A 14,333-nucleotide genomic window follows, 5' to 3' on the forward strand; every position below is an offset into this window, starting at 1 on the left:
CCTTCCATGAACTTCTTTGGGCTTGCCTCAAGGTTCTTGGTTGGGGGTCAGGGGGCGATCTCTTGGCCCAACTACTTTGCTTCATTGGGGCTCCACATATAGAAGCTCTACAAAGATTGGGTTTGTTGTGGTGCAGGTAGGAAGTTTTGTGACTAATTTAGGCTCTAATGGTGTGCAGGTAGGAAGTTTTGCGACTAATTTAGGCTCTAATGGTAGCATTGGTTGAGTCAGTAAGTGTTGGAGGTTAGTTTATTGGAGTTTCACTTTTTTAGGTGCCGTGGAATTGCCTAAAGAGAAGGGCTGTGGCATGTGGAGATGTATCTAAGGTCCCATATGCTGAAGAGTGGTTCATGTTACTAAAGCATTTTCTCATTAGAGCAGTCAGTTACATGGCCCAAGGCTGTCTAGGAATTTTATAAAGGTGTTCAAGAGAATGGTCAGTTTGGATATTAGTTGGTTAATTAGAGTAGGCATTTTGGGAGCTAGGTCATATTGTCCAAGGTTTGATAGCAGACGGCTCGAGTATCAAGAGGTGGCTTCAGTTGGGGTTAAATGGGACAAATGGAGTAGGCGTTGCCAACTTGTTTGGGTCAATGAAAGAAGAGTTAGGTGAGGAAGATTTTTTACTATTTTTTTATTAGCGATAGTGAGACAATATTTTGCAGAATAAGAGTAATTATTATTGATATAGAAGTTAAAATTAGTAATATTCTGGATCTTTTTTTCTTTGGTGGTGAAGAGTTTGCTCAAAATTGGTTTTATTAAATGTAATTGGTATAAAAAGGAATGGCAGGGAGGTTGAAAAATTTGAAGTGGTGAAATTGGTTTTATTAAATGTAATTGGTATATGTATGGATTGATCAAAATGATTAAGGATTGGGTGGATAGTTTTTCTATTTTTTCTGGGAGTTGGGCTATTGTGGTGTTGTAGTTGAATACTTGATTTATTGTGATGGGCAGTAAGAGGTTGTGTTTTGTTTGTGGTGAAGGTGTTTGTAGTTTTAATGTATTTGGTTTGGGGTGATTTCTAATCACCTTTTCCTTGTAGCACCTTCTCTTTCTCTTTTTATGAACTTTATTTTATTTTATTATAAAATGGAACATTTTTTTGTAAGGACTTCCTATGGTTGATAAGGTGCCTAACATGTGCAGATTGACTGTGGTACTCATGTAGTTATTGGTTGCTTGACAGGTGAAGGGATAAATGTTTAGATGTTTTATTAAATGTAGTTTGGGTTCTGGTATCCAAGTGAACACCTCATTTATTGGACTTAGAGCTCAGCAGACTCTCAAGCAGACATTCTAGCTTAATAAGAAGTGTGGAGAGTAAAGTTTTGAGGATATTTGCTTGAGAGGGCAACACATCATGTTATACAAAAGGCCATCAAAAAAAGAATTCAAAAGATATTATGAGGCCAGGGAGTTCTCAAGCAGACGTTCTTAATTCTTATGGCATATTCTTTGTCTTCCAAAGTTGACATCCTATTCAGATCATCGGATGGGTTCCATGATCAGCCAATTCACTAACTGATGATCTGGCTAGTAGATGTCTTGGGAGGAGTCTGTTGTATCCGATATCTTCTCTCTTAGAATAATCTGTTATTCAGATAATCAGGTTGCATGTTTTATTTTCAGTAATTGAATTTGGATTGATTGATTGGTGTTTTTTCTTCTTTCTTTACTTAATTTTCCTTCAGTTTCGTGTAAAAGGTAGTTGTAACTTTGTCTGGTGCATCTGTGTTGCACTTTAGAATCTATGACCTGCAAATTTTTGTTTTCCTAGTGTTATGTGGTTAAAAATATTAATTAATTAATTAATTATTGCAGCGAGAATGGGCTGAAGCTAAGAAGGAGCTGCAAGAAGAACGGGATAATGTTCGAACTCTTACACGTGATAGGGAAAACACTCTAAAAAATGCCATGAAGCAGGTGGAACAAATGGGAAAGGAGTTAGCAGATGCTTTGCATGCTGTTGCTGCAGCTGAGGCTAGGGCAGCAGTTGCTGAGGTACTTATTCATTGTAGAAACCTGTTACCTTTTGATAATTGATTTAGTTCTTTTCTTGTACAAGGGTAGTTCAATGTCAGTAATGTTACATAGCCTTTTTTCCTTTTCTACACATCTAAAGAATTATAATCGTAATCATTTGTCTTGAACTTTAGGCTCGATGCTCTGATATGGAGGGAAAGATTAAATCTTCTGAGAAAAAGGTATAGTTTGCCAGTGATTTTATTTTTTTTTAGAGATGATGATTTCCATGTTGTAACGGTTGTGGTGGTATTTCTTTATGTCCATCTCTTTGTTTTTTGTGATGCATAGCTTAATAGAGAAATTTTATTAAGTACATAAACTGAGTAAATTACAAAGAAAAGAAAATCATGTTTTGCGTGCATTTTTTGTCTCTATTTATTCTGCTTTTTTGTGGTTTTCCAGTCTTTATCTTATTTTTTTGCATGATTGCAGTTTACTGGTGTTGATAGTGGAAATGGCTCTTCCATTGCCTCAACTAATGAGGTCTGTATATTTTCACCTTCCTTGAAGTTGTAATTACTCTCAATAAGGGAACTAATTTTAAAATTATGAAGGTTGTGGGGATGAAAAATGTGATTGTAATGGACTTGTTTTCTTCTTTGACTGATAACAAAAGAAATATTTTAGATTGGAGTAGAAGGAACTTCAAAGAATAGTAAATGCTTACATCATGAAAATATGGATGTCTTTTGGCTTCTTCTGGTGGAACATTCTTGATAAAATTGTATGTTGGGATTTTGTTTGTCAAGATGTCATGGTAGAATGCTGAACAAGATTTTCTCCTTTGTTGTTTCCTAATAGATGGTGAAGATCCTATTGGGAGGGTGAGGGAAAGAGTAGACTGATACTATTTGGTGATGTTTGGTCTTTAGGTAGTTGATATGTTTACAATAAAATTGCAAAAATAACTCATGGGAAATGTTCATGTACAATTTAGTGCAAAGAACAAAAATACCGCAAAAAATTTTAGTCAGTAAAGATGACGTGTTTTAATATCAGCTAATTATTTGTTTTCAATATAACATATTCATTCAATAAATTTGGAATGAAAATTTTGACAGACATTACTTGTTAATATCTGTAGAATACATAAAAGATGTGCATGTTTATTAAAAAGTATTAAAAATATGTAGAAAACCTATATGTTTGAGATTGTATTTTTAAATTTATATTTTCTTATTATACATCTGTCATTGGTTATTTGCATATTTTTTAAAAAAGGCATAATTCGGGTGTCTTCACAAAAAAATTTAGTACATTTATAGTATGCGAATTTGCTATAGTAGCCATTAAAAATGCCTTATCTATCTAGTTTCTTAGATTTAGTATTTTCAGAGAAATCATATCCTTCTTTTCTGTGGTCTGTTTTTATAGGACATGTGGACAAAACTCTGTTTTTGCAAGCAGAATGTGTTAATGATTAATAAAATGTAGTAATGGTGTTATTGAATCATCAATTGCTCATAATAAATAATAGGGAAACCCAGTGCATGAGGCTCCCACCAATTTTCTGATATAGCATAAGTTTCATTGCTAACTTCTATTGTAGCCAGACCTCTTCATGGATGTGTTTGATATGATTAGCAAATTCTCACATTCTGCACTCTCCTTTGCTTTATTTGGTAAGGGAAGAAGGCTTAAAATGTCTTGCGGTTTGTATCCATAAGCTGCTTCAAAAGGTGTCCTTTTGATAGATTATTTATATAATTGTTGTAGGCAAACTCGACTTGGGGTATAATAAAATCCCTAGTCTTTACTTGGTCGCCCACAGGATATCCTAAACCTCCTCAATATGGGCATCCACTTGCTCCTGTTGTTGCAAGGCTTGCATAACCCGCAACAAGTCTTCAATCATACATCTTATCTCCAACATTTCCCCTTGTTGAACCTGGTTTCCTCTACCTCCACATCCCCTACCATGAGCTGCCATGGTTCATATTTGGTTTCCTAAGCTCTAATACCAAATCTGATGCAGCAAAAAGTATAAAACCATTAGAAAACAACAAGAAGTGATAAATCTTGAGGAAAAAAATATGTCTTTAGCATTTGAAAACCCCATTTTAAGGTTGAAATTTCCACTTCAGTGGATAGTATATGTGATATGTCTTTAGGGTTTGAAACAGCAAAAAGATCATGTATACTTTGAGGCGTGTATTGTATATACACATTTACACTCTTTACATTTAATAATATGTATATTTTGAGGCTTGTTTCTCCCCCATCTGATCTGACACCTAAACTAACTTGCCTCCATATTTAGCCTTTTAAATCCTTGGACTTGTGATGAGTTATTCAATTTCTGAAGAGTAAGATGATTTAAACCAATGCATTGAATCAGGCATAATATATAATCAGTCTGCTCTAAATGGATGCGTATTTTTTTTTTCTGTTGGTCATGTATAAGTATGTTTTGTAGTCAATTTTTAATAATTTGCTTCTCATTTACCTGTAAGATATATGCCCTGATTGAGTTCTAATCTTTTCCCATCAAAACTTAATTAGGTTATGCTGGACATAAACAAGGCTAAAGAAGAGATAGAAAAACTGAAAGATGAAGCCCAAGCTAACAAGGATCACATGCTACAGGTGGTGCACAATTTCAAATAAGATTGCAATTTAATGTTTTGAAAAGTTCATATCATTATTCTGAATTTTTATTTACAGTACAAAAACATTGCACAAGTGAATGAAGCTGCATTAAAACAAATGGAATCAGCACATGAAGAATTTAAGGCTGAGGTACTTCTTCTGCTGTCACTGACCTGCTGCTCGTTGAAAACTAATTTTGACACATGCCTGGATCTTTTATCTTGGCAACATTTTCAATACATTTAAGATGCTATAATTTTATAGGCGGATAAGTTGAAGAAGTCACTAGAAGCTGAAATTGTTTCACTGAGGGAAAGGATTTCGGAACTTGAAAGTGATTCTATATTGAAGTCAAAAGAAGCTGCATCTACAGTTGCAGGGAAAGAAGAGGCTCTGGATTCTGCATTAGCAGAAATGACCAGTCTCAAGGAAGAGATGTCTGTGAAAATGTAAGATTATGTTATTTCCTTTTGTTGTGTTATTGCAGCATATTCTTGTTTTTGATTGTTGTATTTAGTATTTATTTCCCTATTTTTTTCTTATATGGTAGGTCCCAAATTGTGGGGATGGAAATTCAAATTTCTTCATTGAAGGAAGATTTGGAAAAGGAACATCAGCGTTGGCGCACTGCTCAGAACAATTATGAGAGACAGGTTCATTCTGTGCAATAAATCTTCTCGTGGCGTGTGGTGATCCTTTAGTTTTTTTTTTTTTTGATCAATAACTGTGGATTGAATTAATATTAAGAATATGAGAAAATTACAGGGCAAGGGGGCTAAACAATCTTAGCTCCCAAGAACAACCATTAAGCATCAAAAGAACAAAAATTACAAGACAGCCCAAAAAATAGAATGTCTGTTCACCCCTTGTCTAGCTAGTCCATCTGCCAAAGAGTTCGCACTTCTTTTTACCCATTTGTATTGGATTTCCATGTCCTTAGTCAGCCACTTGAATTTCCTCTTTTCGTTACTGTAATTCCAAAGTCTAAGACTATCCTCTTTCAGCCAGTTTACCACCACTTCAGAATCTCCTTCTATGATCAACTTATTAATATGCATATCTTTGATTCTTTGTACCCCTTCAAATGCTACAAGAATCTCAGCTCTCAAAGAATCTCCCACCCCAACTGGTTCAGAATACATAGCTAACAGCTTCCCTTGTTCATCTCTTATTACTCCTATTCCGGATGGCCCTGGATTGCCCAAGATGCTAACATCAAAGTTCAGTTTTGCAAAGTCATGGGGTGGGGGGATCCAACAAACATTTGAGGCCTTCCTCATTGGAACAAGTTCTGCTCTCACCTTCCACTCTCTTTGCAGTTCATCAACTGAGAATTCTGCGAACAGAGCCAAGGTTTTCAGCCAGTGTATAATCCTAATGTGGATGACCTCCAGCATTGCTTTCCACATTGCTAATTTCTTTTCAAACCTCTCCACAATCGGAACCCAAAACTCACCTTTCTGAGGGTTATCACCCAATGGAAAACCAAGGTATTTAAGGGGCCAGTTTGCTATTGCACATTCTAAGATGTCTGCAGCCTCAGAGATCTCCCCCTCGGCCATATTTACCCCAACTATACAACTCTTCTCAAAATTCACTTTAAGGTTTGACATTTGCTCAAAAAGTCGTATAGTGAGCTTCAAATTTCTAACCCTGTTAGGGTCCCCTGCTTCACAAAAGAGTATGGTGTCATTTGCAAATTGCAAATGTGTGAGTGGCACAATCTCCCTCCCAACTCTCCAACCTTTGATTAAGCCCATGGAATTTGCTCTATAAATTAGTCTTCCCAGAACAGCTACCAAAGTAAATAAGAAGGGGGAGAGGGGGTCTCATTGCCTAATCCCTTTCAAGGATGGGAAGAAACGACCGCTGTCCCATTTACCAGTATGGAGTAATGGCAGTTCCTGATACAACCCAAGACCCATCTACACCAATTATCCCCAAAACCAAAATTGGTCATCACCTCCATCAGGAAAGACCAATCCACCAAATCATAAGCCTTTTCTAAATCCAATTTACAAATCAACCCTTTTTTCTTGGATCTTTTAAACTCCTCCAAGCTCTCATTTGCTATCAGAATTTGATCTGTTATCTGTCTCCCCTTCACAAAGGCTCCTTGATTATCAGCTATAATTGTTGGGAACACTTTCCTTATTCTGATGGACAGTACTTTGGTGATAATCTTATAAAGGTTGTTGACTAGGCTGATCAGCCTGAAATCCTTTGGGTGACATGCATTCCTCTTCTTAGGAACCAGTGCAATAAAAGTGGAGTTCAGCCCTAGGTTGATCACCCCTCTAGAGTGGAATTCATCAAACACAGTCCATAGATCTTCCTTTAATATCTCCCAGCAATCTTGATAAAAAGCCATCGTAAAACCATCTGGGCCTGGTGCCTTTGATCTATTCATAGAGAACACTGCCTCCCTTATCTCTTCCACTTCAAATTTCCTTTCCAACCAATCCCTATCCTCTATCTGCAAAGTTGGCCATTCCATACCCTACTATTTAGGGGTTTTCTAAAGATGACCTAAAGTGATTTGCAAAAGCCCCTGCTATTTCTCTTTGGGTGGATATTGTAACCCCTTCAATCTCCAGACTTGATACAAAATTCCTTCTTCTTCTTCCACTTGCCATCGCATGAAAAAATTTGGTATTCCTATCCCCCTCCTTCATCCATTTACACCTTGATTTTTGTCTCCAACTTATTTCCTCCTGAAGAAGATAATCCTCTAACTATTTACGCAAATTCCATCTTAGCTCCTTATCTTCTTCTGTAAGACAATCCTTTTCTTCCTTACCATCCAGGTCCTCAATTTGTGTAGTCACTACTTGCTTTCTTTCCTCTAATCTCCCAAACTCTAACAGATTCCACTCCTTGATTTTTCCTTTCAGATATTGGAGCTTCTTATGAAACCTCATTCCACGCCATTTCACTGTTGGATTGCTTTCTAGCCACCACTCTTTAACTTTCTTTATGAACCCTGGGTGTCCTAGCCACATGTTGTCAAACCAATGGTCTGAAGTCACCCTTGGATATGCTCTAGAGTTTAGATTCCCCCAATGTTCTTCCCAATCATTTGAGAATAGAAATCTATTCAGCTTAGAGCAAATCGGGTTCACTCGGAGATTGGACCAAGTAAAACAGTTGTGTGATAGTGGGATCTCTTTAAGCTTGTAAACATCCACAAATTGATTGAATTTCCTCATACTCAAGGTCGATTTCCGCCTCGGACTATTTTTCTCTTCCAGGAATCTTATAACATTAAAGTCACCTCCAAGACACCAAAGCCCTTCCCATAGTCCCCTTATATCAGCCAGTTCTTCTCACAACTTCCTTCTCTCTCTGTAATCATTTGGACCATATACTGCCTGAGATCACCTACAGCGCCCCCGTCCAAAATTTTCGAAGAAGAAGATAGACGATGTCTATCGTCTATAGTCCTCAACCATCTCCCCCGACCCACGTGCTCACTTAAACAATCACGTGGGTAGGGATTCCCCCTTCTGGTTGAGCCAATCGGTCCACCCACCGGTTCAGATGACCCGGCCCGCAGAAATCTCCCTTTCTTAACCACGTCAGCGAAGGTGTCTTGTCCCTTCGAATTACCAGCTAATTCAAAAAATTTTGAATTTATTTCTTTTAATAGATTTCGTGGCATTTGGTTCTCTCCCACCGACTTTTCAGCTTCCTTTCTAAGCTGCCCCCTATGTTCAGTCTTACCCTCTAGCTGTAGGCCCCTAGTAATCCAACCCTCCATGTCAGCATCGTCTTCTACCTTGGGTCTTCGTCCCCACAGCTCTGCCTCCACCTCTGAAACCAACCATACTTTAAACGATGTACCTTCAGCAAGAACCTCTATTGTTCTTGGGAGCGATTCCGGTCTCACCCTGACCATCATAACCACAGCGGCATGAAAATCTTGCAGATGGACTTCCTCCATTTCTCTGCCTAGCAGCTTCACAATATTTCCCAGATTTGCTTCACTGCAGAGATGGAAGGGAAGACCTACTAATTTGAGCAGGAAACCTCCACAGACATGTTCCATCTCATTACACAATGATTTCCAGTTTTGAATCTGAATCAAACCTTCTTCACATTCAATAGATGTAAATCCCCTGATTTTTTCATCGTCAATTCTCAACACTGCCTTCCTGTCTGAGAATGGTTTCAGAGCAACCTCGGACTCCAGCTTCAAGTTGTGCACCACTGAGTTTAGGACCTTCCTCCAATCTTGTATTGCTTTGCTCGCTGAGATCACCATTCTCCACTCCCAGTCTTCTTTCTCACCCTCAAACCACAGCTTCACCCCTGTATTAGAGCTCGAAATAAGTTCACCATCACTGCATGGGCTCTTCTTCAACGGCTTCTCCAGGTTTTAATGGGTGCTGAACTTTATTCTTGCTCCAACACCACATCGACAGAGACAAGAAACTGTTGCAACCCCTCCGCAAAGGCCATCCAACCTTGTTCCTTCTTCCCTTCTGGTAAGCAAAGCAATTGTCTTCTTGCGTTGAAATATTCTGTGACCCTGATGAACCAGCCTTTACCAATGCATCTCAGTTCCACTTCATACCTCTTCTTTCCCAGTTCGAAGACATTTTTCCATCCTATTGTCCTAACCGATTGTATAACACCACCAATAAAGCCCTTTAACCATGCCACTGCTTCCTCAAACAATAGTATCGTGGCCTTCCTATCCTCCCTAATTTTTAACAGGTTCTTTCCTCTGGCCCTTCCGCTCTCAAATAAAAATTTCTTCGCTTCAATAATCAGTTCAGACTTCCATCTACTCACCAAATGAAAAACTTCTTCGGCTTCCCATCAGTTCAAACTTCCTTTTCATTTTTCCAACTTGGCTTATTCATGACTCATCTAATCCAAGCATGAACACCAAATTGTTTGTTTGCCTACATGAACCCAAGACCACCAAAGTTTATCTTGGCCTGTTATTGGTAATATAACTTAATATCAATGAGGTCATATTATCCTCGACCCATGAGATCCTTTGTCACTAGATCTTGCTCAATCTAGTGAGGTCACATTTTTTCTCCTACTAACTAGTGTGGTGATCCTTTACTTTTCTCATTCTGTCTTAGATCTATCTTTTGCTTTCATGATTTGCTTTTGTTCATTGACTATGCATGCTATTATAGCATTTGGGCTGGTCCTGGACACAAAACCCGGTTCCAAGCCCAGCAATTTCCATGTTGGCTATAAATGATCACTCCTAATTGTTGGGTTACCCATGCAAACATAAGATTCACATATGAGCTACATGTTTAGATTTGCTGGCTTGGTGGGCAAGGAAGAGTTTCTAGAGGCCTTAACTGATCCTGCGTAACCTCTTTGTTTCTAGTCTGTGATATGCCTTGATCAAAATTTTCTAGATCTTTTGGATTTAAATCTTAGTTTTCTATGGTTTTAGATGTTTTTTTTTTCAAATATTTTGAACATTTTTTTTAATTGAATTTGGTCAATATTCAATGATTTTGGTTCCTATATTTGAGTCTTTAGTTCTGTTAATTTCTCGACTCAATTTTTTGATTCCAAATTGTATTGTTTTTTATCTAGTGCTTTGCATCTTCATTTTTCTTAATATAAAAGATTTTTATTAAAAATAAAGAAAATTGATATTTTTCTTCCTCCTTCCTTCTCATCACCCTCCTCTTAAGCAGTCTTACGCCTCTTACATTCTGAGTTATACCTCACGCCTCCAGGTAGTGGAACGCCTCGCATCACGCCTCAGCATTTTAAAACATTGATGAATAGTAGGAGATTAAGTAGCATATGAGACAAAGTGATCAATAGGATGAGAGGTGCAACTACACTTTCTAAGGAACAATCGAGAGATCAGGATTAGTAGGAGCCACCTCTATGTTAGGACCAAGGTTCAAAATCACAATGAATCGAGGTGTATTGGGCATATCGTATTGTTTCGGATACTACGAAACTTGGTTTGGAAAATCAATTGTTGAAGCATATGAAGATTGAACAAGTGAGCTTATGTGATGTTTTTACAAGCAAGCCTGAAGAGATATTATAAAAAATCCGAAAGGGTAGAGGTATACTAGATGAATGGTTACATGCAGAGTTGGCAAAATATGGAATTGTTGATGGCGATGTGATAGAGGATTAAAACATTTATAACCTTCTTGTGTCCTTGAATATCCAAGAAAAACAAACTTCGTATGTTGCATATCAAGATTGTTAATCTTTGAGTTTAGGAGGTCAGCAAAGTAGGCATACCAAATGTTCCGTGAAGTAAGATAAGGGACTGTTAGGGAAAGGATTTTTTTTTGTCTAATAATTAGGGTAAGGAATAAAGTGATGTATTTTTCCAACCAAACTGGTAGAAGGCTTATGGTTTACAAGATGCCATACAAAGAGCTTTATATCATTTTGGTAAGGTTTTGGAACATGTATTTAAAGAAATTGAAAGATGTCATTTTTCATGGGTTATGTATATATGATGTTGTTGCCAAAGTTGAGGTTGAGGGCAACAAGGGAATTTTGTTGGTGTCCGAGGCCAGTGGGTCCGACCTGTAAGCAGGAGAAGAGTACATGTCAGAGGCCCCGGGTGTTATCCCTGGGACGAAGACTTCGACGGTCAAGTTAGCCAAGTGCCAAAGAGGGGTCGGACCAGGCTTGAGACGAGGGCTTAGAGCTTAGTCCTTAATAGCTAAGGAGAGATCTCTTGGGATTCTGAGTGCAAGAGAGAAAAAGTGAGTTTACCTTGGGGATGGGAACCCCCTTTAATAGCTGAGCTTGCCTTTGAGTGGTTGGAAGCAGTTAGAGATGTGCGGCCAGAATTGCATCTGGCCGATGCCACGTGGCGTGATCTGAGACCTGCCAAGTATACCCACATCAGATGTCATGTACCATGATTAGCAAAAAGAATCATAGAATAGACATTGAATGTGGTGCAAAAATAGTATAATCAAGTTGAGCTTTTATTTCCATAAGAAGTATTGGAAAATGCATACATTTTACATTTGTCTTTAACTAAATTATAGCCATGCCATTTGAGAACTATAATATCTAGACCACAAATAAGGCCAAGATGGCAAGGAGTCCATGCATGAAAATGGACTAGCTAAATGGATGTGATGTGATACACAATTCTTTGTGGTGATTATTGACCACAGTTTTCAAGGTGCCAAGGCGAGGCTAGGTGACAGAGGGGCGCCTTGTTGCCTAGTCGCCTAGGCGATGGATTTTTTTAAGTAAAAATCACATATCCTAGGGTAGTTCCCTAGGTTCCATAACCAATTTTCTTTAATAACTATCCAAAATTTTCATAAGAAAATTATAAACTTCATGTTTATGTCTAGAAAAGCAACATATTTATGAGAAGAAAAAGAAGAAAGGAAAGAAAATTCAAAAAAATATAGGGGCTGAACCCCTATTTTTCTTATGGGAAAAGAAGAAGATTTTGAAGTTATTGGTTCAGATTTTGAAGTCATTACTGGGCATGGCGAGCCTCCAAGGGCGCCTTGTCACCTAGGCGTTGCCTTGACAACTATGTTATTGACCTGACTAGAAAGAGAGGAACAGTAGCATGCTTTGTGAGAAATGATACCTCAAATGACAATGTAGCTGGAATCAGTTTCGCAATATTGTCAGGATTTGGAAAATTTTCCTTGAAGTCTCTCCATTTTTCTAGGGATGATAAGAACTTTTTCAAGAATTATTTTTTTCCTGATATTTCTGGTATATTGTCAATATGTCAGTGGTTTCACAAATTTCATTGATTGGTAGTTTATACATTAAAGGTTCAAGGTGCTAGAATATCATCGCAAACTTTCCCATATTTCATTAAAATCATCATAATTTTTTTTTTTTTTTTTAAATTTGTACATGGTGATAGTATACTTGAGTCAATTCCGACAATCTGCTTCTTTGTCTATATATGTTGAAATACACAATGCGTTTGATCAATAATGAGGAAAAGGAGGCCCCATATAGTGGGGATAAGTTTTGGATGATGATGATGCTTGAGCTGTAACACAAGAATTAAGGGATTTTGTCATATTTGTTGGTTTTAAATTCATATTTTGCTGTGCTGGTCTGTCCTAGTGTGCTTTGGCTTCTTACTATCTCGGAAGATATGGTCTTTCAGTTGAAAATTTTGTTGATTTAGTTATGCTTTCCATATTCTTCAGGTTATACTTCAGTCTGAGACAATTCAAGAGTTGACAAAAGCTTCTCAAGCATTGGCAGTCCTGCAGGAAGAAGCTGCAGAGCTACGCAAATTTGCTGATTCTCAGAAAAGTGAAAATGTAATTTGTGTTTATATGCCAATTGTATTATGACCTGCTTAGAATGTGCTAATGTTTTGATCTTTTTTTAATGTATTTTATGTGCTTAGTTGGGGAAAATAAGTTTGAGTTATCTTTAGTCACAAGTGAAAGGATATATCATGTTTGTCAACACTAGTATTGGTTGAGTGTCAGTTTTATATCTTTAGGGAAGTTTTGCATCCCTAAGACTTAAGTTGAAGATTAAGATTACAATGTTAAAAATAAGTAACCACTTCATATAAAGAGACAACTGTGTCTTAACAAGTGCAGTTATCATCCAGCGGTTCCATTTAGTTGGCATGGTTGATGTCTCAGCAGAAATTGGAGTTTGTCTGTTTTATTGTGTGACCTCCTAGTTTCCAAATGGTTTTGAGGTAATGGGATGGTGTGGAATCTATTTATTGTGTTTTTTCTTAAATAAGATAATCGTACTTGGATTCTATTGATATATAATGCCTGTAACTTTGCTCTAGGAGAAGGTATGACTAGACTACTCAAAATGGTAGTTTATTTTTAATGGTTATGTTAAAATGAGAAATAAAGGTAAGAGAAAACATGTGCTTATGTATTGGGTGGTGGAATTTAGAAGGTGAAATGTCAGTATAATTTAATGTTAATTAATAGTAGAAGAAAAAAGAATTAGATGGGGAAACTAATGATATGTAGCAAATAATTGCATTAGAGGATGCAACTTGAGAAGATTATTCAGCATTTAACTAAAACCTTGGTGAGTTGTCAAGGCACAGGTGCACAGCCCAGAAGAGAACCAAGCCTTGGATCAAAAGCAGAATCAGTCCATAGCCCATAGGGCTTCCATTGCAGTAACTCACCACATGCATACCTGATGTTGATTGAGTAGGATTTTGAGAAAACTTTTATGATTAACAAGAACCAAGCCTTGGATCAACAGCAGAATCAGTCCATAGCCCATGGGGCTTCCATTGCAGTAACTCACCACATGCACGCCTGATGTTCATTGAGCAGGATTTCGAGCAAACTTTAATGATTAATAACACATGGTTGAATATTCCTAATTATCATCATAGTGGGACTCCTTGCATTTACTGTGGATGAAGTTTCAGGCTTTGCTTTATTATTTAAACAGATTGAATTTGCTTTTATGTCATTGCTGATGGTTTGGGTATCATGCAGGACATACTAAAAGCAAAATGGGAAGGAGAGAAGTCATTGTTGGAAAAATCGAAGAATGAAGCTGAGAGAAAGTACAATGAAATTAATGAACAGGTTGCTCAACATTGCTGATATACTGGTTTGATGATGCTGTTCTGTTTAGTCCATCCATTTTTACCTGTTACATATGGTTAAATAGCTTTGTTTAGGTAGTCCCTCGCCTGATCCATTCCCCAAATCATGAGAAAATAATTGCATACTAAAATTTTTGCATGCTTT

The 14,333-nt window shown here is 37.4% G+C and overlaps 1 protein-coding gene across 4 annotated transcripts in view; it reads left to right on the forward strand.

Moving 5' to 3' along the window:
• The window catches only part of NUA (nuclear pore anchor), an 87,339-nt gene that overhangs the window by 58,577 nt on the left and 14,429 nt on the right, over positions 1-14,333 (forward strand). For all 4 annotated transcript variants that reach the window (XM_010262511.3, XM_010262513.3, XM_010262512.3 and 1 more), the window contains 9 exons: positions 1,828-2,007; positions 2,163-2,210; positions 2,464-2,514; positions 4,534-4,617; positions 4,696-4,770; positions 4,885-5,069; positions 5,171-5,273; positions 12,786-12,902; positions 14,076-14,168. In XM_010262511.3, coding sequence (XP_010260813.1) covers positions 1,828-2,007; positions 2,163-2,210; positions 2,464-2,514; positions 4,534-4,617; positions 4,696-4,770; positions 4,885-5,069; positions 5,171-5,273; positions 12,786-12,902; positions 14,076-14,168 — 936 coding nt within the window. The remainder of the gene's footprint in view (positions 1-1,827; positions 2,008-2,162; positions 2,211-2,463; positions 2,515-4,533; positions 4,618-4,695; positions 4,771-4,884; positions 5,070-5,170; positions 5,274-12,785; positions 12,903-14,075; positions 14,169-14,333) is intronic.

Source organism: Nelumbo nucifera, chromosome 7, assembly GCF_055504915.1.
Source record: "Nelumbo nucifera cultivar China Antique chromosome 7, China Antique-T2T, whole genome shotgun sequence".
NCBI classification, from domain to species: Eukaryota; Viridiplantae; Streptophyta; class Magnoliopsida; order Proteales; family Nelumbonaceae; genus Nelumbo; species Nelumbo nucifera.